The sequence below is a fragment of the Cervus elaphus genome, chromosome 18 (genome assembly GCF_910594005.1).
Source record: "Cervus elaphus chromosome 18, mCerEla1.1, whole genome shotgun sequence".
Taxonomy (NCBI): domain Eukaryota; kingdom Metazoa; phylum Chordata; class Mammalia; order Artiodactyla; family Cervidae; genus Cervus; species Cervus elaphus.
Genome location: NC_057832.1, coordinates 84804194 through 84825309, shown reverse-complemented (window position 1 = coordinate 84825309; position 21116 = coordinate 84804194). Strand labels below are relative to the sequence as shown.

Below are 21116 nucleotides of genomic sequence, written 5' to 3'. Positions count from 1 at the left end.
ACCATAGACCAGGACTGTGGGTTGAGGGTCTGGGAGTGAAAGGAGACATACCCTGTTCTTTTCTCCCTTCCCCCCATTCCAACACCTTCAAGGGAAATGAAATCACAGTAAGTGTCTGGGGACCCCCTCTTCTTTTTCTACAGGGATAATGGCTCAATTGTTGGGAACTATGACTGGGAAGGGGGGAGATAGAGATTTTCTCAATTTATGGGCTGTCAGATGGTAGAGGCAACAGTAGGGGTTCTGGCCTCAAATGTTAGCCCATCTCTATCGGTATGGATCACTTGGTGACCTAACATTTTCTATGAGCACAGAAATGCCAAATCTGAGGTCACATAACATCCTGTATACTCTTTCAAATATTTTTTTTACCTTTTTTTTTAGCTGAGAATGCTTAAGTTTTATTCTCTTAGAAAGTTTCAATTATACAAAAGTATTGCTAACTATAATCATCATATTCTACAGTAGATTCTAAGATTTAGTTGTAACTGAAAGTTTGTACCCCAGCAGCCTCTCCCAACTTCCCCTATCTCTCTCAGACCCTGGCAACTACCATTCAACTCTCTATGAATTCAACTCTTGTTTTTTTAATTCCACATATGTCATGCCCTATTTGTCTTTGACTCATTTTGCTTAACATAATGCCCTCCAGGTTCATCCATGTTGTTGCAAATGGCAGGATTTCCTTCTATTTTATGGCTGTATAATATTCTACTATATACACACACATATATATATCATCTCCTTTATCTATTTGTCAGTGGGCATTTAGGTTGTTTTCATACATTGGCTATTATGAATAACGCTTCAGTGAACATGGTAATTCAGCTATCTCTTTAAGTTATTGATTTTCCTTTGGATATATGCCCATAAATAGGATTGTTGAATCATATGACAGTTCCACTTTTAATTTCTTAAGGAACCTGTATACTGTTTTCCACAGTGCTTCTTTCAGTTTATATACTCACCAACAATGTACAAGGATTACATTTTCTCCATATCTTTACCAGCATTTGTGATTGCTTATCTTTTTAATAATAGACATCTTAATAGGCACAAGGTGATATCTACTTGTGCCTCTGCATTTTGTGATGATTAGTGATGTAGAATACCTTTTCACGTCCCTGGTGGTCATTTGTATGCCTTTGGAAAAATGTCTATTCAGGTCCTTTGGTCATTGTTTAATTGGTTGGATTTTTGTTTTTGAGTTTTATGAGTTCTTTATATATTTTGTATATTAACCCAAAGGAAGAAGTAAAAGATCACAAATTTATAAAAGCAACCTTTATGATTCAAAGCAATTAGATTTCCTGCAGATACAAGGCTTGCTACCCAGCAGGGTTCTGGCACATCTTTCCCAGAATAGAGTCAGGCTGCACACTGCTTGGAGGCAGGTCTCCTATACCCAGAATCCAGGCATCACCTCTTAATATGAAACCCTGTTGCTAGTGAGAGGGAGAAAGAAACATTGCTCTTGATTCAGTGGTTGCTCTGCTAGTGAAGTTGTTTTTCTGTCTTTTGTTGACTTTAGGCAACACTATTTTTAAGTTCATTTTTTAAACTCCATGAATAGTGCCGCCTGAATTGAAAGTCATATAGCATGCATAGTTCTAAAGAAGAGTAGCTGCAGTTTGCATGCTCCATTTACTCCCTTCATGCTTTCCTTCTCCTTTGAAAACTTTTGCACAGGAAGCACCAAGCCTAGTCCCTTTAACTTTCATTAGTAATGAAATAATGTTGACTGAACGGCACCAGGCAGCCTCTTGTGAATGGAGTTGGTATTTTATTTTCCCCTTATGTCTACAAGAGAAGAGAGGCAAAATTAGATGCCCCTTTAACTGCAAATCATAACCCATTTCACACAATTAGGACCGCTCCTCCCCCGCATCACCAGGCATCCAATCATGGCTTCGTTATTATTCCAGCCCTACTCCTCAGCATCCTCCTACCTCTTCAAATGTAACATGACCCAAAACAAGTTAACCATTGCTACCACTTTTAAATTCTCAACCTTTCCCAACTTCCATAAGTTTGTAAGTGGACATAAATGAATCAACTGTACTTCTGCTCTCTCAGACTGGGATCTTCTTTTCTCCTACCTGTACCTAAATGTGTAAGTGAAAATATTTTCCAAATCATGCTGAATATGTCTGTGAAATTTCTCACAACTATTTCTTCCTTTTTGATTATGGTATCCTTTCTCACATTGATGTCCTTATTGCCTTGGTTACATAAAGGCAGTAGTGGGTCCCATTTGTTACTCGGCTACAATTAGTCCTTTCTATCTGTGGCACCATCTTCCCTTTCTACCCAAGACCAGCCATTGTCCTGGATGATCAGTTTCCACATGAATGACCTATCAGACATCCTGTTTCCTCTACCTCCTCAATCTCATTGACCTTATTTCCATTCCAGTCATCCATTCCAGTGCTTATACAAAAGATCATGTGAAAAACATCACAAGCTCTCCAGGTCTCTCTTTACAATCTAATATTTTTCCATACCCAACCCCTATTTCTATCACTCTGTGCCTTCATTGCTTTAGGGCATTCACTCACTCAGCCCCTCTCTCCAGCTGTTAATCCTCCCACATGCCATCAGTCTTTCAAATCCAGTCTTGGAAACTTGTGGCCTCTTCTTTCCCACATGCCATAGCTCTTACTAACATTTAGCCTGTCCACATATGTGCTGCCTTTTCCTCCTTGCCTGCCAGGATTCCTCCTCATCTCTCAGTTGTCTCACCTGATCTGTCTACCTTCTGGCCTGACCATTTATGAAATAAGGTACTAAATTTGAAAGAAGTCCAAAAATTAGAGTCCAAAGAGAAGGAGATGCTAGAGGATAGGCAGGTAGGTAGAGTCTGGATATAGAGAGGGAAGGATGCAGTTTCATCTAACAGGACATGAACCTTCTTTTCCCAGTCTACAGTTGAAGAAGCTAAGGTTCAGTGAGGTCATACCTAAAAGAGTCAAGAACTTAGATGTGCAAATCTAGAAAAAAAAGCCAAGTCCACCTCACTCCACAAATTCTTCAAGGGCTCAAAGAAGGAGCCAGGTCAGCAGCCAGACAGAACTTATTACCCTGGCCTCAGGCTCATGGGCACAACTAACTTGCTCAGGAATAGACAGGTTTTTACATTTTTAGAGGTGCTCACTGGTTCTTAAAAGAACCTGACCTGTATGTGTGTGTATGTGTTACTCACTCAGTCATGTTCAACTCTTTGCGACCCCACGAACTGTAGCCTGCCAAGCTCTCTGTCCATGGAATTCTCCAGGAAGAATACTGGAGTGGATTGCCATTCCCTTCTCCAGAGGATCTTCAGTGGTTAAAGGGAACAATCAAGAACGACCATTTATGGGGGGAGGGGAAGGCAGTATTGCTGCGTTAGTGTAGGTCAGAAGTAGGGTTCTCTAAAAACTCTGCAGCCATTTATTTACAGACATTCTAAACAGTTATATTTAAAAATTGTCCAACAGTTATTACACTAAAAATATAAAGTGACCTATATAATGTTGTGTAATAACCCATATGGGAAAAGAATCTGAAAAAGAATGGATATATGTATAACTGATTCACTTTTGCTGGACACCTGAAACTAACACAATATTGCATGTTAACTATACTCCAATAACAATTTAAAATAAAGATCTAACCTAGCTGAGGGTTTATATAGACTCCAGTAAACCATGGCATGGAAGTAAGGGCATGGTGGGGAAGGTTTGATGCCACTGAGGCAGGGGTAGATATGTGAAGAGAGGCTGAGAAGGAAGACTTTGTGAAGGGAGGAAAGAACTCAGTATTTGCTGCCAAGTTTCAGAGTATGTCTTGGTAAGCTGACTTCCATGCCCCATGTAGGCTACTAGAGCCAGGAATATTCTTGTTTTTTAAAAAGCGATTATGCTTTTCATTGTAAAAATAATTCATGCTTTTCAGAGAAAAAATGGTGGGGGGACAAAATATTACTCAGTAAAGCAACTGCTATTAAAATTTGTTGTGATTCTTTCCAGTCTTTTTTCTATTCATTTCACTCACATTATTGTGATCATGAGTTATATGTTTCCTGCTCTTGTCACTTAGCATTGGAAAACAAACATTTTCTATCTTGTCATTTAATGTGTTATAATTGTAATTGCATATTTAGTATAATCATATATTATTGTGATTTAGAAAATTATAAACTATTCTATCATCTACATCTACTGCAATGCACTTGAGTCTATGGTCGAGCGTTAGGAGATCCATTATAGTACACTTCAGAATAGAATTACTGGGCAGAAGATATGAAAGTTTTGGGACATGAGATAGGGGGGCCCTGGATGCTCATGCAGTCAGGCCTGCTTGGAGGAGAATCCAATTCCTGAGCTTCATCCTCAAGCTTAGCGTCTCTGTAAGTCCAGTTTTGTCAGTGCCATAAATGATTGATTCTTGGGAATTATATAGATGTTTTTGGTGCTTTTTTTAGTTAATTTTTTAAAATTTTATTGGAGTATAGTTACAATGTTGTGTTAGTTTCAGGTGTTACAGCAAAGTGATTCAGTTATACATATAAATATATTCATTCTTTTTTATATTCTTTTCTCATATTGAATAGAATTCCCACAGGTCCTTGTTGGTTATCTATCTTTTTTTTTTTTTTTGGCCACACTGCATGTGGGATCAATCTTAGTTCCATGACCAGGGATTGAACCTGGGGCCCACAGAAATGAAAGTACTGAGTCCTTTCCACTGGACAACCAGGATTATCTGTTACCTGGTTATCTGTCTTATGTATAGTAGTGTGTGTATGTTCATTCCAAGCTCCTGATACTTCGCTCCCTCCACCATACATTTCTTATTTGGTAACCATAAGTTTGTTTTTGATATCTGTAAGTCTGTTTCAGGACAGACCTATTTTGTAAATAAGTTCATTTGTATCACTTTTTTAAAAAAAATTAGATTCTACATATGAGTGATATCCTATGAATTATATAGATGTTAACTAAAACTAATTTGTAATGGAAATTAGAAGCACCACATGGTGGGCATGGAAGTCATTATTGCTGTTTGCCAAATATATTTGCTCTTTATCTCCCAGACACGTGGTAACATCACGCTTCCTATTCTCTGTGGGTGGCTGGGGTGTGTGTCTAGCTGTGATGAAGACTTGGGTTTGAAAGTGAGCACTTATTTGCAAGAGAAAGACCCTCCAGAGTTCTCGTTCCTTCTGTCACTGTGGCTGGCAATGTTTGAGAGCGTGTCCGTTCCATCAGCCTGGCTCCCTGAGTGACTAATGAGCAATTTCCTTTGCCAGCCACAGAGCCAGTGTGAGCAAGGAACAAAGCTTTGCTGCTGTAAGTCACTGAGACTTGGAATTTGGTCATTACTGCACTGGGCCTCAGCCCATCCTGACTGATACTAACATTGGCATACCTGATATACTAATATTTAACCTCTGAAATTAAAACTCAACTAAAGTAAAAAAGATTACTGTTAGGAATTAATCAGAATGGAAGAAAATAAATAGGTTTCAGCTGTTTCACAACCCTTGATTAAGGATACTGTAATGTGTAATCAAGACCTTCCCCACCCCAGATAGTCTGAACTGAGCAATGAAAGCATTTACCTCTTTCTCCTTTTCTAACACTTGCTGGCCAAGACATCCATCTTCTGATGATCATAGTCTTCCTTCAATTGTTGCTGCTCTTATTTTAAAAGTCTTACAGTATACTGAATAAAAAATGAAGAGTGTAGAATAGAATGAAAAAGATCTGCTTTCTCCCCCTCTCCCACCCCCAGGAGTCCACATACCCTCAAGGCATTTTCTCTGCAATTCAGAGTACAAATGGGTTCCCACTTTTCATATTTTCTTCACATCTTGCCTTTTTTCACTTAATTTGTCACATGTAATTTTCATGTCAGAGCATATTTATTTACCTATTTCTTTTTAATGCCAGCAGAGTTCTGCATTTCAAAGATTTACCATCCTTCATTTAGCTGGCTTCCTATTGCTGGATATTTTGTACATTTTTCCAGCCTTTTATAATGGTTAATAATGCTCATTGAATGTCCTTATAAAAAACATGATTTTGAACACTCATGCAAGTTAATCCAGAAGGAAAAGCCCTAGAAGTCTAATTCTGGGTTAAAGGGAATTTGTAATTTAAATGCCAATAAATATTACCACAAACTGCAGAACAATTATACCAAATAAATCTTTGCACTATTAAGAAAGTTCTAAGAACCACAACAAATTTCCCAACATGGGGATCTAGCAAAGGAACTGAGAACCCGCAGGGACTTTGACTTCAGCAGCCAGCGGGATTTGGTTATAGAACTTCCACAGGACTGGGGAAACAGACTCTTGGAGGGCACAAACAAAACCTTGTTTGCACCAAGACCCAGGAGAAAGGAGCAGTGACCCCGCAAAAGACTGACCCAGACTTACCTGTGAATGTCCAGGAGTCTCTAGCAGAGGTGTGGGTCAGCAGTGGCCTGCTACAGGGTCAGGGGCACTGAGTGTGGCAGTGTGTGAGGGGGATCTTTTGAAGGAGGTTGCCGTTATCTTCATTACCTCCACCATAGTTTGGTCTCAGGTCAAACAACAGGGAGAGAACACAGCTCTGCCCATCAACAGAAAATTGGATTAAAGATTTACTGAGCATTTTCCCGTCCATCAGAACAAGACCCAGTTTCACCCACAGTCAGTTTCTCCATCCAGGAAGCTTCCATAAGCCTCTTATCCTTCTCTATCAGAGGGCAGACAGAATGAAAATCACAATCACAGAAAGCTAGTCAAACTGATAACATGGACCACAGCCTTGTCTAAGTCAATGAAACTATGAAACATGCCACATAGGGCCACCCAAGACATACTGGTCATGCTGGAGAGTTCTGACAAAATGTGGTCCACGGAAGAAGGCAATGTCAGACTACTTCTGTATTCTTGCCTTGAGAACCCCATGAATAGTATGAAAAAGGCAAAAAGATATGACACTGAAAGATGAACTCCTGGCCCAGGTCGGTAGGTGCCCAATATGCTTTAGGAGAAGAGTGGAGAAATAACACCAGAAAGAATGAAGAGATAGAGCCAAAGCGAAAACAACGCCCAGTTGTGGATGTGACTGGTGATGAAAGTAAAGTCTGATGCTATAAAGAACAATATTGCATAGGAACCTGGAATGTTAGGTCCATGAATCAAGGTAAATTGGAAGTGGTCAAAAAGGAGATGGCAAGAGTGAACATTGACATTTTAGGAATCATGAACTAAAATGGACTGAAATGGGCGAATTTAACTCAAGATGACCATTATATCTACTACTGTGGGCAAGAATCCTTTAAAAGAAATGGAGTAGCCCTCAGAGTCGACAAATGAGTCCAAAATGCAGTCCTTGGGTACAATCTCAAAAATGACAGAATGATCTCTGTTCATTTCCAAGGAAAACCATTCAAAATCACAGTAATCCAAGTCTCTGCCCCAACCAATAGTGCTGAAGAAGCTGAAGTTGAACAGTTCTATGAAGACTTACAAGACCTTCTAGAACTAACACCCAAAAAAGATGTCCTTTTCATCATAGGGGACTGGAATGCAAAAGTAGGGAGTCAAGAGATAGCTGGAGTAACAGGCAAATATGGCCTTGGAGAACAAAATGAAGCAGGGCAAAGGCTAACAGAGTTTTGCCAAGAGAACGCACTGGTCATAGCAAACACCCTCTTCAAACAACACAAGAGAAGACTCTACACATGGACATCAGTTCAGTTCAGTTCAGTCGTTCAGTTGTGTCCGACTCTTTGAGACCCCATGAACTGTAGCATGCCAGGCCTCCCTGTCCCTCACCAACTCCCGGAGTCCACCCAAACCCATGTCCATCAAGTCAGTGATACCATCCAACCATCTCATCCTCTGTTGTCCCCTTCTCCTCCTGCCCTCAATCTTTCCCAGCATCAGGGTCCTTTCCAATGAGTCAGCTCTTCACATCAGGTTGCCAAAGTATTGGAGTTTCAGCTTCAACATCAGTCTTTTCATTGAACATCCAGGACTGATCTCCTTTAGGATGAACTGGTTGGACCTCCTTGCAGTCCAAGGGACTCTCAAGAGTCTTCTCTAACACCACAGTTCAAAATCATCAATTCTTCGGCACTCAGCTTTCTTTCTAGTCCAACTCTCACATCCATACATGACCACTGGAAAAACCATAGCCTTGACTAGACAGACCTTTGTTGGCAAAGTAATGTTTCTGCTTTTTAATATGCTGTCTAGGTTGGTCATAACTTTTCTTCCAAGGAGTAAGCGTCTTTTAATTTCATGGCTGCAATCACCATCTGCAGTGGTTTTGGAGCCTAGAAAAATAAAGTTAGCCACTGTTTCCACTGTTTCCCCATCTATTTGCCATGAGGTGATGGGACCGGATGCCATGATCTTAGTTTTCTGAATGTTGAGCTTTAAGTCAACTTTTTCACTCTCCTTTTTCACTGGACATCACCAGATGGTCAATACCGAAATCAGATTGATTATATTCTTTGCAGCCATTGATGGAGAAGCTCTATACAGTCAGCAAAATTAAGACCAGGAGCTGACTGTGGCTCAGATCATGAATTCCTTATTGCGAAAGTCAGACTTAAAGTGAAGAAAGTAGGGAAAACCACTAGACCATTCAGGTATGACCTAAATCAAATCCATTATTATACAGTGAAAGTGACAAATAGATTCAAGGGATTAGATCTGATAGACAGAGTGTCTGAAGGACTATGGGTGGAGGTTCATGACATTATACAGGAGGCAGTGATCAAGAACATCCCCAAGAAAAAGAAATGCAGAAAAGCATAATGGTTTTCTGAGGAGTCCTTACAAATAACTGAGAAAAGAAGTGAAAGACAAAGGAGAAAAGGAAAGATAAAGCCATTTGAATTCAGAGTTCAGAAAAATCACACACAAAAAAAACCCTTCCTCAGTAATCAATGCAAAGAAATAAAGGAAAACAATAGAATGGGAAAGACTAGTGATCTCTTCAAGAAAATTAGAGATACCACAGGAATATTTCATGAAAAGATGGGCACAATAAAGGACAGAAATAGTATGGACCTAAGAGAAGCAGAAGATATTAAGAAGAGGTGGCAAGAATACATAGAGAAACTATACAAAAAAGATCTTCATGACCCAGATAACCACAATGGTGTGATCACTCATCTAGAGCCAGACATCCTGGAATGCGAAGTCAAGTGGGCCTTAGGAAGCATCATTAAAAACAAAGCTAGTGGAGGTGATGGAATTCCAGCTGAACTATTTCAAATCCTAAAAGATGATGCTGTGAAAGTGCTGCACTCAATATGCCAGCACATTTGGAAAACTCAGCAGTGGCTACAATACTGGAAAAGGTCAGCTTTCATTCCAATCCCAAAGGAAGGCAATGCCAAAGAATGTTCTAACTACCACACAATTACACTCATCTCACATGTAGCAAAGTAATGCTCAATATTCTCCAAGCCAGGCTTCAACAGTATGTGAACTGTGAACTTCCAGATGTTCAAGCTAGATTTAGAAAAGGCAGAGGAACTTTTTGTCAGAGATAAAATTGCCAACATCTGTTGGATCATCGAAAAAGCAAGAGAGTTCTAGAAAAATATCTACTTCTGCTTTATTGACTACACCTAAGCCTTTGACTATGTGGATCACAACACACTGTAGAAAATTCTCAGAGAGACGTGAATACCAGACCACTTTACCTGCCTCCTGAGAAATCTGTATGTAGGTCAAGAAGCAACAGGTAGAACTGATCATGGAACAACAGACTGGTTCCAAATAGGAAAAGGAGTACATCAAGGTTATATATTGTCACCCTGCTTATTTAACTTATATGCAGAGTACATCATGCAAAATGCTGGGCTGGATGAAGCACAAACTGGAATCAAGATTGCCGGGAGAAATATCAATAATCTCAGATATGCAGATGACACCACTCATTGCAGAAAGCAAAGAAGAACTAAAGAGCCTCTTGATGAAAGTAAAAGAGGAAAGTGAAAAAGTTGACTTAAAACTCAACATTCAGAAAACTAAGATCATGGCATCCAATTCAGTCACTTCATGGCAAATAAATGGGGAAACAATGGGAACAGTGGTAGACTTTATTTTGGGGGGCTCCAAAATCAATGCAGATGGTGACTGCAGTCATGAAATTAAAAGACACTTGTTCCTTGGAAGAAAAGCTATGACCAACCTAAACAGTGTATTATAAAAGCAGAGACATTACTTTGCCAACAAAGGTCCATCTAGTCAAAGCTATGGTTTTTCAAGTAGTCATGTATGGATGTGAAAGTTGGACCATAAAGAAAGCTGAGCACCAAAGAATTGATACTTTTGAACTATGGTGTTGGAGAAGACTCTTGAGAGTCCCTTGGACTGCAAGGAGATCCAACCAGTCCATCCTAAATGAAATCAGTCTTGAATATTCATTGGAAGGACTGATGCTGAAGCTGAAACCAACACTTTGGCCACCTGATGTGAAGAACTAACTCACTGGAAAAGAGCCTGATGCTGGGAAAAATTGAATGCAGGAGGAGAAGGGGATGACAGAGCATGTGATGGTTGGCTGGCATCATCAACTTGATGGACATGAGTTAGAGCAAGCTTCAGGAGTTGGTGATGGACAGGGAAGCCTGGCATGCTGAAATCCATGATGTCACAAAGAGTCAGACATGACTGAGTGACTGAACTGAACTGAAATATTACCAGTTCCCTTACCAAGGGTCAAATCAATGTGCATTTCCATCAATACCGAATGAGAGTTCTTGTCTCTTCCCACTGACCAGAAGGCAGTGTATGATCAAATTTAAAAAAAATCTCTGCCATTATAATCAAGAAAAAAAAATGTTATGGTGTTGACTCCAAGTGCATTTCCCTAATTGTAGGTGAGTTTTGCTTGTTCTTTCTGAAGCTATGTTGGTAACTTCAGTCAAGTATGGTGAGGCCTGGGTAGCATTCTTCCCCTTTATGGTTGATTTTATTATTTGAATGTCAGAGAATAACCTTATTTTTAGGGAATTCCATTGCTGTCCAGTGATTAGGACTCAGAGATTCCATGGCCCTGGGCACAGGTTTGATCCCTGATCAGAGAACTAATATCCCACAATCCAAATGGCCAAAAAAGAAAGAAAAGAACCTTATTCTTAAGCACTGAGGAGGTGTCTCATTGTGGCCATTATTAACTTCTGGAATAAACAGAGTTCACAGCCTTTCTAAAACCTTGAGATAGATAGAGATAGCTGGATATACTTAGGCTGGCAAGTAGAGAGAGAGAGAGAGATTGCTGTTGGGGTGTTTGACAATGACATCATTCAAAGCAGATGGACTGGGGATTGGCCACCCCTCACACCTCACAGTTAATTGATGGCATGTGTTTTTTCATTGCAGCAATTCAGCTTTGTGTCCTTGCCCACTGATGTGCTGGAAATTGAGGTGAAAGACAAGTTTGCCAAGAGCCGCCCCATCATCAAGCGCTTTTTGGGAAAGCTATCAATGCCTGTTCAAAGACTCCTGGAAAGACATGCCATAGGGTAAACCTTGACCAAGAGCTCTGTATCACTAGGCATCAGCCAGTAGGCCAGGCCCAAGAAAGGCAACAATACAGCCTCATAGAGACTCAGACTGAAATACTGGTGGTGTATTTCCTTGGCTTCTCCCATTAACTGTATTGTTCAAGCTATGATATTTTATTAAACAGACCCTTCTTTTTCCCCTTGTTTGTTTACCTCTGGTTACTTATGCACAACAGTAAAAATTCCTAAGATGCTAGTGAAAGAAGGCCTTACTGCAGCATTTTTTTCTGTACAGATAGAAATTAAAATTTGTTTTACCACGAAGGATATCATTTCATTCACATGCCTGTCTTGTGTGTAGGATTTAATCATTTGTGACATTTCCATAAAAAGATGAAATACTGGGTTACTAGACTAGAGTGCCTTAAAAAACGCTAGCATTTATAGAAAATGCTAGATAAAAGGTGTAAAATTTTAAAAGCATGAATCCTTATGAAACAACCACAATTATGCTGTTCACATGGTTTAGTTGTATATGACCTGCATTTTGTATCTTCTATATTCATGTCCATTCAATGTTCTTGGGACTTTCCTGGTGATCCAGTGGTTTAGATTCCATACTCCCAATGCAGGGGGCTCAGGTTCAACCCCTGATCAGGGAACTAAGATCCCGCATGCCATGCAGTGCGGTCAAAAAATAAAATAAATAAATAAATAATATTCAGGGTTCTCATTAACCTCTGACCAGATAAAAATCCTTGTACATAACATGCATTTCTACAGGTAATAGCAGCTATATTTGAAAACTTGTAGAGCTGTATGTGGTTTTCTGGTCATGGATATGCCTCAGTGCAATACTTAGAATGATACAAGGGCATGTAATCAGAATCTTATAGCAGAGAGTTGACATTTACGAGGCTACAGTTGTGTGTGAAACAAGATGTTTGCATTTTCCACTAAAACAAGAATATACATAAAGAACATAAAGCTGGCCGTGGCACATAGGGACTAAATGATTCCAAACTGTTCATTTTTTAAATATCAAACTTTATTCCTTTTAAAATAAAGGCTGCTCGGGAGGTGCCCTCGATTCCTTTGCCTGTAACATCCCAGTCCTCAGCCATCTGCCTTTTACTCTCTCTCTCCTCAAGTCCTCTACTCTTCCCCGCCTCAGCTTCATATTGGAAATATCACCACTGCCTGGAACTCTTTACGTAAAGAACTCTTTACCAGTCTCATGCCCCCAGCTGGGTATAAGCTATTTAAAGACAGAGGTATGCATTACATGCTATGCATTACCTGCAGCACTTTTTACTTTGCAGGGGCTCACAAAATATTTGTTGATAAAGTGGTCTCACTGTCTGATATTGTCTTTAGGCCTTCTCTGATTCCAACTAGGTTTGGGGTTCAGGATCTCTTTCTTATAGTCGTAGTAGATCTACCTCATAATATTGACCAAAGCCCTTGTCAATATTGTAGCTCATTCTAATTTTCCTGCATATAATGCTTTATTTAATGGACTTCCTAGGAACTCCAAATAGGAAACCAGTGCTTACCAAAGAGAAATGCTAAGTCAGTGGACCCCTGGGATATATGTTGTTTCACAGTGCTTGTGTTTTCTAGGAAGAAACATTGAAACACTATTAGCCAGTGATTTACCTTTTTATTTGAATGTCACAAATGAATGAATGGGATGAATATGTAATCATCTAAGTAACAACTGGTTTTGGAATATGTCTTTGTTATTACTGGATAGAGTGGATTTGTTCATTTCTGAATATCCCAGAGTAGTCACTCTTCCTATTTAGGCCAAGGGAGGGTATCTTGTATTCTCCTGAATCCGCATTGTTGATGAAACTATAATAGCAAACTATCAGATTGATTTCTCTCTGGATAATTGTCTTCCTAGTAATTAAAAATCGCCTTGGGTGAGCAGAGGGAATGGTGCCAGGGTCCAAGGGTGGAGTTTCAGAGTCTCTCTGTGGGACCCTGGAGCTGGTGTAATTGGAAGTCACAGGCCAGTGGACCCAGCCCACAAGTCTTGCTTTGCTACTCTGCGGCAGGTCTCTTTCTGAAGCAGTCCACAGGGTCTCTGGGAATCAGGATTACATCCTTCCATAGATAGATAGCAGTAAGTAACTAGCTAGCTAGATTATTACAAGACAAGCATCTGCTGCTGGCCCTGTCCATAATTAAGGGCTTATTTGGAAAATGTCAGCCTGCACAGGAAAAGCAAGCAAAGGATATCCATGTCTTTTTTTCCTTCTTCTTTTTTTCTCTAAAACACAAGTTGGCAAACTTTCTGTAAGGGGCCAGATAGTAAATATTTCAGGCTGTGTAGGCCATATGGTTTCTGTCCCAGCTACTCAGCTCTGCAACTGTAGCATGAAAGCAGCCCAGACAAGAAGTAAACTAATAAGCATGACTGCATTCCAACAAAACTTTTATTTGTGGAGACAAATTTGAATTTCGTATCATTGTTACATGTCACAAAATGCTACTCTTCTCCTGCTCTTTTTCTAACCATTTAAAAATGTGAAAAGCCCATAGCATTATGAAAACAAATGATGGGCCAAATTTGGCCCATGGACTGCAGTTTACTGATCCCTGCCTTAAATTATTCGATAAGGATTTTATTGAAGTTTTCATTGCTATTGAACAAATGTACTTTCCCATCTTTTCCTTAGGACCATCTTGTATGGTCCTGAGCAGACATCACCGCCTAATATCAGGGCCTTCCTGGCTTAGGTGCCTCACCTGCTGGCATAGTGTGTGGTCTTTAGGAGAACAGGTATTTACCAGATCTGTGATGGTGCTTATTTCCTTCTAGGGACAGGGTGGTCAGCTACACCCTTGGCCGTAGGCTTCCAACAGATCATGTGAGTGGACAGCTGCAATTCCGATTTGAGATCACTTCCTCCATCCACCCAGGTATTTCAGCATGTATTTCATGTGTTGTCCTAGCCTAGTGTCTTAGAGTGGTTCCTTTCTCCAAAATATAATAACCATGGTTCTCTCCAGACATGTCCTAGGTTTTGTGGTTCTCTACCTGTCTTCTCCATTTGAGGCCCAGAAGCCAGTGATCTGTTCTGCAAGCCAGGTTGCTATCCTCCTTTTTATTTTTATTTTTTGGTGGCGCCACATGACTCATGGGATCTTAGTTCCCTGACCAGGGATTGAACCCGGGCCCCTGCAGTGGAAGCATGGAGCCCTAACCACTGAACTGCCAGGGAAGTCCCTGTTGTCCCCTTGATTGACAGCTCCTCTTCATTCCAGTGACCTAAAGGTAGAGGGTTAGACAGTGGAGTGGGGATTGACAAAGAGGTCAACATGGGTATGGAGCCATGTCTAACTTAACAGTTTACTCCCAATAGCCTGGTGGCTCAGAGAGTAAAGAATCTGCCTGCAGTGTGAGAGACCTGGGTTCAAACCCTGGGTCAGGAAGATCCCTTGGAGAAGGGAATGGCTACCCACTCCAGTATTCTTGCCTGGAGAATTCCATGGATAGAGGAGCCTGGTGGGCTACAGTCCATGGGGTCCCAAAGAGTCGGACACAACTGAGCAATTTACACTCACACACACCCACACAGGACTTAACCAATAGATGTTGAATCATTGCATACATGAATGAATAAATAAATGTGATACATGTCATATTGTCAAGCTGTGATTACTCAGTGGATTTTTACAATCTCACAGGAAAAATGAATATTGTAAATTGGACAGAAAATTTTTGAATCATCCCATGTTCAATTTTTCAAGCCAAAACGTATTTCCAAATAAGATTGACATGATGCCTCATAATCCCACTCCGACTCTTCTCTGGCAGCCCCCTCACAGGTAGAGATCATGCTGAGAATTGTGAGTTGCCACAACTTTATTAGCAACACATTTATGAGTTGCCAGTAAAGCTAATAAGGCTTTTGGGAATCAGGGTCTGGAGTTTATCACTGCCCCCTCGTCAAACAAAAGTTGTGCTTTTCTGTGCCCAATCTACAAAGCAGATTGTAAGGAAACACTTGACTGTTTCATCCTTTCACATCCAGCCTTTCCTACATCCTGAAAATAAAATTGATTCTTCCTTCACTGTAGCAGTAAGAATAGCTTTACAGTGCACCAGAGAGATTGTTTTTCTTCAATGAGTGGATAGCACAAGGGCTTGAAATGGGAATCCACATCTGGAAGGGAAGCTACTGGGGGAAGGCAGAGGTGAACCATGGTTGCTGCTCTGTGAATGGGTGCTTGGTATAGAGACCTGGTTTACTTTCCCACTTCAATATTCTCCAGATGTTGGGAGGCTTCCGGTCTGAGCCACTGAATGACTGTGGTTGCACCCTTTCCTTCTCTCTGGTCACCTCAGAACCCCATTCTGCCACACTGGGGGACTCAGCCATAGGAAACACTCGGAACTAGTATAATTAGCCCTGCCTGAACCCAACAAGGACCTGTAAACCCCACCTCTCATTTCTGAGGTCTTCGGTATAGCAGACATTATTGAGCATCTACTTTGTGCCCAGAACAGGGGTTGCACTAGGATTTGGGCATTTTGACCAAAAAATGAAGTCCCTTGAAACAGAATTCTCAAATACATCGTGAATGCAAATTTTCCTTAATATAAGGAGAACCGTTTCTTACAGAATGGGTTTTAGCAGAGCTTTGGTCCATGGGAAACGCTCATCAACCCCTCCATGCAATATCCTAAGGCAGAAATCCCTAACATGCTCACACGTCTTCGGGAATAGACTAACACTGCAGTGACATTTTCTTCTTGTCCACAGATGATGAGGAGATTTCCCTGAGTACCGAGCCTGAGTCTGCGGAAATTCAGGACAGCCCCATGAATAACCTGGTGGCAAGCAGCTGTGGGGAGCCCTCTTGTGATGCATCAGAGCCCTCAGGGACCCCAAAGCCTGAGCAGCCCAGCCAGAGCAGCACTGTGGGCCCTCCAGGGATCGAGAGCCTGGAGCTTACCAGTCTGGTTGAGGCAGCGCCAGGTACCACCGAGGCAGGAGATGATGGCACAGTCTCCGTGGGGCCTGAGGGGGCTGGGGAGATGCTGGCCCCTGGGCCAGAGGACACAGAGCCCGCCTTAAGTGCAGAAGAACTGGCCGAGCGGCTGGACCTGGGAGAGGAGGCGGCCCTACCGGGGCTGCTGGAGGAAGGTCAAGCCCCGAGCAGCCCTGGGGAGCCGGTGGCTGAGGAAGGGGCCACAGAGAGCCGGGCTGGGGGGCACGAGGAGGAGAAGGAGCAGGTGGAGGAGGAGGAGGGGGGCATGTCTGCCCTGGGGCAGGGGGAGGACAGGCTGCAGCTGCGGGCGTCGGTGAAGAGGAAAACCAGGCCGTGCTCCCTGCCTGTGTCCGAGCTGGAGACGGTGATCGCGTCCGCCTGCGGCGAGCCGGAGACGCCGCGGACCCACTACATCCGCATCCACACGCTGCTGCATAGCCTGCCCTCGGCGCAGGGCGGCAGCGCGGACGAAGACGACGGCGCCGAGGAGGAGCCCACCCTCAAGGATGCCTCGGAGAAGGATGCGCTCAGCGAGGTGGACACGGTAGCCGCGGAGCCTCCTCCCCTGGAAGAGGATGGAGAGGCCCCCGAGGGGGCCACTCCAGGCACGGCTCCCCTCGGCCACTCGGGCTTGGCCAACGGCTCAGCCCCGGATGGCGACGCGCTCCCCAGCACGGGGAGCGAGAGCGACTCCAGCCCGCGGCAGGGTGGGGACCACAGCTGCTGCGACGCCTCCTGCTGCAGCCCCTCCTGCTACAGCTCCTCCTGCTACAGCAGCTCCTGCTACAGCGCCTCCTGCTACAGCCCCTCCTGCTACAACGGCAGCAGGTTCGCCAGCCACACCCGCTTCTCCTCTGTGGACAGTGCCAAGATCTCCGAGAGCACGGTCTTCTCCTCGCAGGACGACGAGGAGGAGGAGAACAGCGCCTTCGAGTCAGTGCCCGACTCCGTGCAGAGCCCGGAGCTGGACCCGGAGTCGGTGAACGGCGCGGGGCCGTGGCAAGACGAGCTGGCCGCCCCCGATGGGAGCGTGGCCAGAACCGTGGAAGGTCTGGAGTCCCCCGTGGCAGGGCCGAGCAGTCGGAGAGAAGGTTAGACCTCACACCCCATCACAGTGAGAATAGGACCACCACGAGGGGGACGCAGGTCTCACCAACACGGTTTAAAACCAAGAGGGAGAGGATCAGTCCCAAATAAGGTTGCTGTGGCGGCCACGTGTGCCTGTCCTGTCCTTCTCTGTGTGCATGTGTATATGTGTATGTCAGTACTCCAGACTGTGGGTAGCTGACACCCCACCACCGCTCAGATACACCCCAGGAATGACAACTAGTTGGATGTGAGCGTGTACTTGTATGTGTGCTTCTCTGTTCTAACTAATCACTGATGATAGGGTACATATTACCCTCCAGTCTTGACAGCAGCAAGAGCATCAAAGCTAGTACCAAATGATATGAGCAGAAAATGATCAACATTAAGTGGGTAATATGTCAATATCTGCTGACTTCCCACAACTTAGAAGATTAGCAATAAATGTTAATATAAGTGGAAGAACATTGGTATTACCTGTTTTAGAATTTAACCTGTGTACATATGAATATGTATAGCCTACATATATGTGTCATGATTTCTGTCTACTTGATTCTGTTATTGTTGTTGGTTTTGTTTTGTGTTGTTTTGTGGGATTGGGGAGCTATTTTGGCTAATGCAAAGGAAGGATACCATGAATGTGTGAATCACTTTGTCTCCAGGAAGATTCTAATCCAACAGGTGCCCTTTTTAGTTTAAAAATGTATTCTGTGTCCTAACCAAAGACCTTTCTTCTTAGTCATGCCTGTGGAAGCATATATAAAGTTAACTTGCATTTCCTAATCCAGAATTGGGAACCACCTGCCAGTCAAGTGACAGTGACATTGAGGGAAATAACTTAAAAATCACATGATAATATGAAATAATTCAGCTGTTTTAAAAGCAAAAAATATAGATTCTGCTATTTTGCTGTTCTAATTTGTTTAAATTAGCCTCCAAACAACATGCAGTGGTATTGTCTCTAGATTGTAAGCTCATCAAGGGCCAGAATTCATATCTCCTTTATGTCTGCTAAGCAAATGCCTGGCACCTGCAAATTTTTATAGGAATGTACGTGAGTGTAAAAGAAATAATTTTAAGTACTTAAAAGTACCCAATTCTACATTTTGGAGAAAGAAGGGGTGAGCGAAAGTGGCACATAGGGTAAAGAGAAGCCCAAGAAAACTTGTAACAAGGAAACCAGAGTGCCGTACTGTAAACCACAGTGACATACCGTGCAATGTGGAAAAGCACGCATGAGTGTGAGAATGGGGTGGACAACCCCTTTGTTTAATAGGGGTGTTTTGAGTCTCTTCTTTGTTCTAGGTCAGACGCTATGTGTGAAAGGCACTCAATAATGACAATAGAATTAAAAATAAGTGTATCATAAGGCAATTTGGGGACAACTGGGAGCTACCAGAGATGCTTCAGACCAAAGTTGGGAAAACTTTTTCCATAAAGGTCCAGATACTACACGTTTTAAACTTTGTAGGTCAAGAGGCAAAACCAAAGCAACTCTTCTCAAAGGGGCGTTTTTTAAGAAAGAAAAAAAAAACATTTTTACCTTTAGAAGTATAATAACCATTTTTACCCCAGAGCCACATAGCTACAAGTCTGAATTTATAGTCTGTCAATCTGTTGTAGCCAATGGGTTATATTTGGACCCATGTCTCCAATGATAGGAGACAGTCCACACATGGGTAATTGAAACTTGACTCAATATACATTGATATTTTAAAAAGGATATTGCCCATGCCTTTGAGGGTCTAACAGTCTAGCAGTGGGGAACCCATCCCCTTTACCAAAAGGAAGAAAAAGTTTTTCAGGGCTAGAGTGGAAGTCTATGTTTCTAAAGAAATTTCTAGATTCCTGAAATTTTTTGCAGATTGTAAACTCCAAAAAAGTTAAGAACATATGCTTCACTATAGTGATTACTAGGGGCAAAACAAGGATTCCTGGGAAGGACTGTTGATTTCCTGAAGGCTGTACCTATGCTGGCATGTGACTTCCTACAGCCAGTTCTTCTCTCCCTTGGTAGGGAGTCCCCCAGCTAATGAAGTCAAAGTGGTGGATCTGTCCCCCCTCACCACCACACTTCCAAGAGCACCCGCTCAAAAGAAACACGTATGCCTGATTATATGCACATGTGCCCTCTTCTCCCCTCACTGTGACTTTGGAGATCGCAAATTCTTTCCTGAGGTTAGCCGAGGAAGGTGTACTATACTCACACCCACGCAGGTGCGTCTGCAGCAGTTTGTGGAGGATGTCTTCATCTACTTTGTGTTTCTTTTCCCTCCACATGTGCCTCTTTTTTTAACCTCAAAATAAAATGATTTTTAAAAACCTTCAGATCAAATGAAAAAAAAAAGGAACATAATGCGATTATGGGCAGCTTCCAAGGTAGCTCAGGGGTGAAGAATCTGCCTGCCAAACAGGAGAGGTGAGTTCGATCCCTGGGTTGGGAACATCCCCTGGAGAAGGAAATGGCGATCCACTCCAGTAATCTTGCCTGGAAAATCCCATGGACAGAGGAGCCCAGCAGGCTATAGTCAATGGTGTCACAAAGAGTCGGACACAACTGAACAACTAAACAGCAACGACAGTAATGTGATTATGAGCTCAACCCTGGCATCAGGCTCCCCTGGGTTTATCTTCAATCTCCCCACTTCCCAGCCATGACACCTTAGCCAAGTTACCTAACTGCTCCAAACCTCACATGTAAACTGGGTGCAAATGTGGAACATACCCTAAAAGGTTATTGGAAGGATTAACTGAGATGATTCCTATGAAGTGCTCAGCCTCTGAGTGAGGGTTCTTCTAGGTAGATGAGCAGCAAGGCTCCCTTTTAAATTGGAATATGTTTCCTTCTCAGAAATTCTAGCAGGTCTGACCCTTGCTTTGTGTTTGAGGTGAGGGGGATGGTGCGGAGCTGCGGCCTCGTGCAGAGCAGAAGTGGCTTGCTTCCTCTTGCTTCCATCCCGTTGGTTGAGATGCATCAGTCACATCATTGCATTTGCTTGGGGTTCACGGGAAGGTGGGGTCAGCTCCATTAACCCGGCAAGCAACACTATTATGTTTCCACTAGCTTGGAGGAGTAATTAACCTGATTGGTTGAATTAATTACAAGGTAAGTCTCTTGTTTTTTTTTTAACAAACTAAATTTAAAACACAGCAGCTGGTGACATAACAACTGTACCATTGTTTTTCTCTCTTTTGTTTTTTTTTTTTTTCAGTTTCTGACATTAAGCACATATAAATACTAACATGAGTGTTATATCCACTAAACACAGAGCCCAACTTTGGAACAGGAGTTAGTTTGCAAGGAGCTATACGCTGGCATGAGGGATGGGCACCTTCCTTGACTTTCCTTAGTCTCCGAGGACCCCAGGGGTGTGAGTCACACACCAGAGTTTGCACAAGAAATGATGTTATATATTTAATATTTAAATATTTAAATATATTTAATATTTAAAAGGACGCTTTGTTCCTGAATACATTTCTGTTTTTGTTTTCCAGTTAGCTCAAGCTGTTAAATG

The 21116-nt window shown here is 42.4% G+C and overlaps 1 protein-coding gene across 4 annotated transcripts in view; it reads left to right on the top strand.

Annotated features, from left to right (window-relative positions):
- HECW1 (HECT, C2 and WW domain containing E3 ubiquitin protein ligase 1) overlaps positions 1-21116 on the top strand; it is a 443378-nt gene that overhangs the window by 311839 nt on the left and 110423 nt on the right. For all 4 annotated transcript variants that reach the window (XM_043873248.1, XM_043873250.1, XM_043873249.1 and 1 more), the window contains 3 exons: positions 11384-11526; positions 14339-14439; positions 16287-17606. In XM_043873248.1, coding sequence (XP_043729183.1) covers positions 11384-11526; positions 14339-14439; positions 16287-17606 — 1564 coding nt within the window. The remainder of the gene's footprint in view (positions 1-11383; positions 11527-14338; positions 14440-16286; positions 17607-21116) is intronic.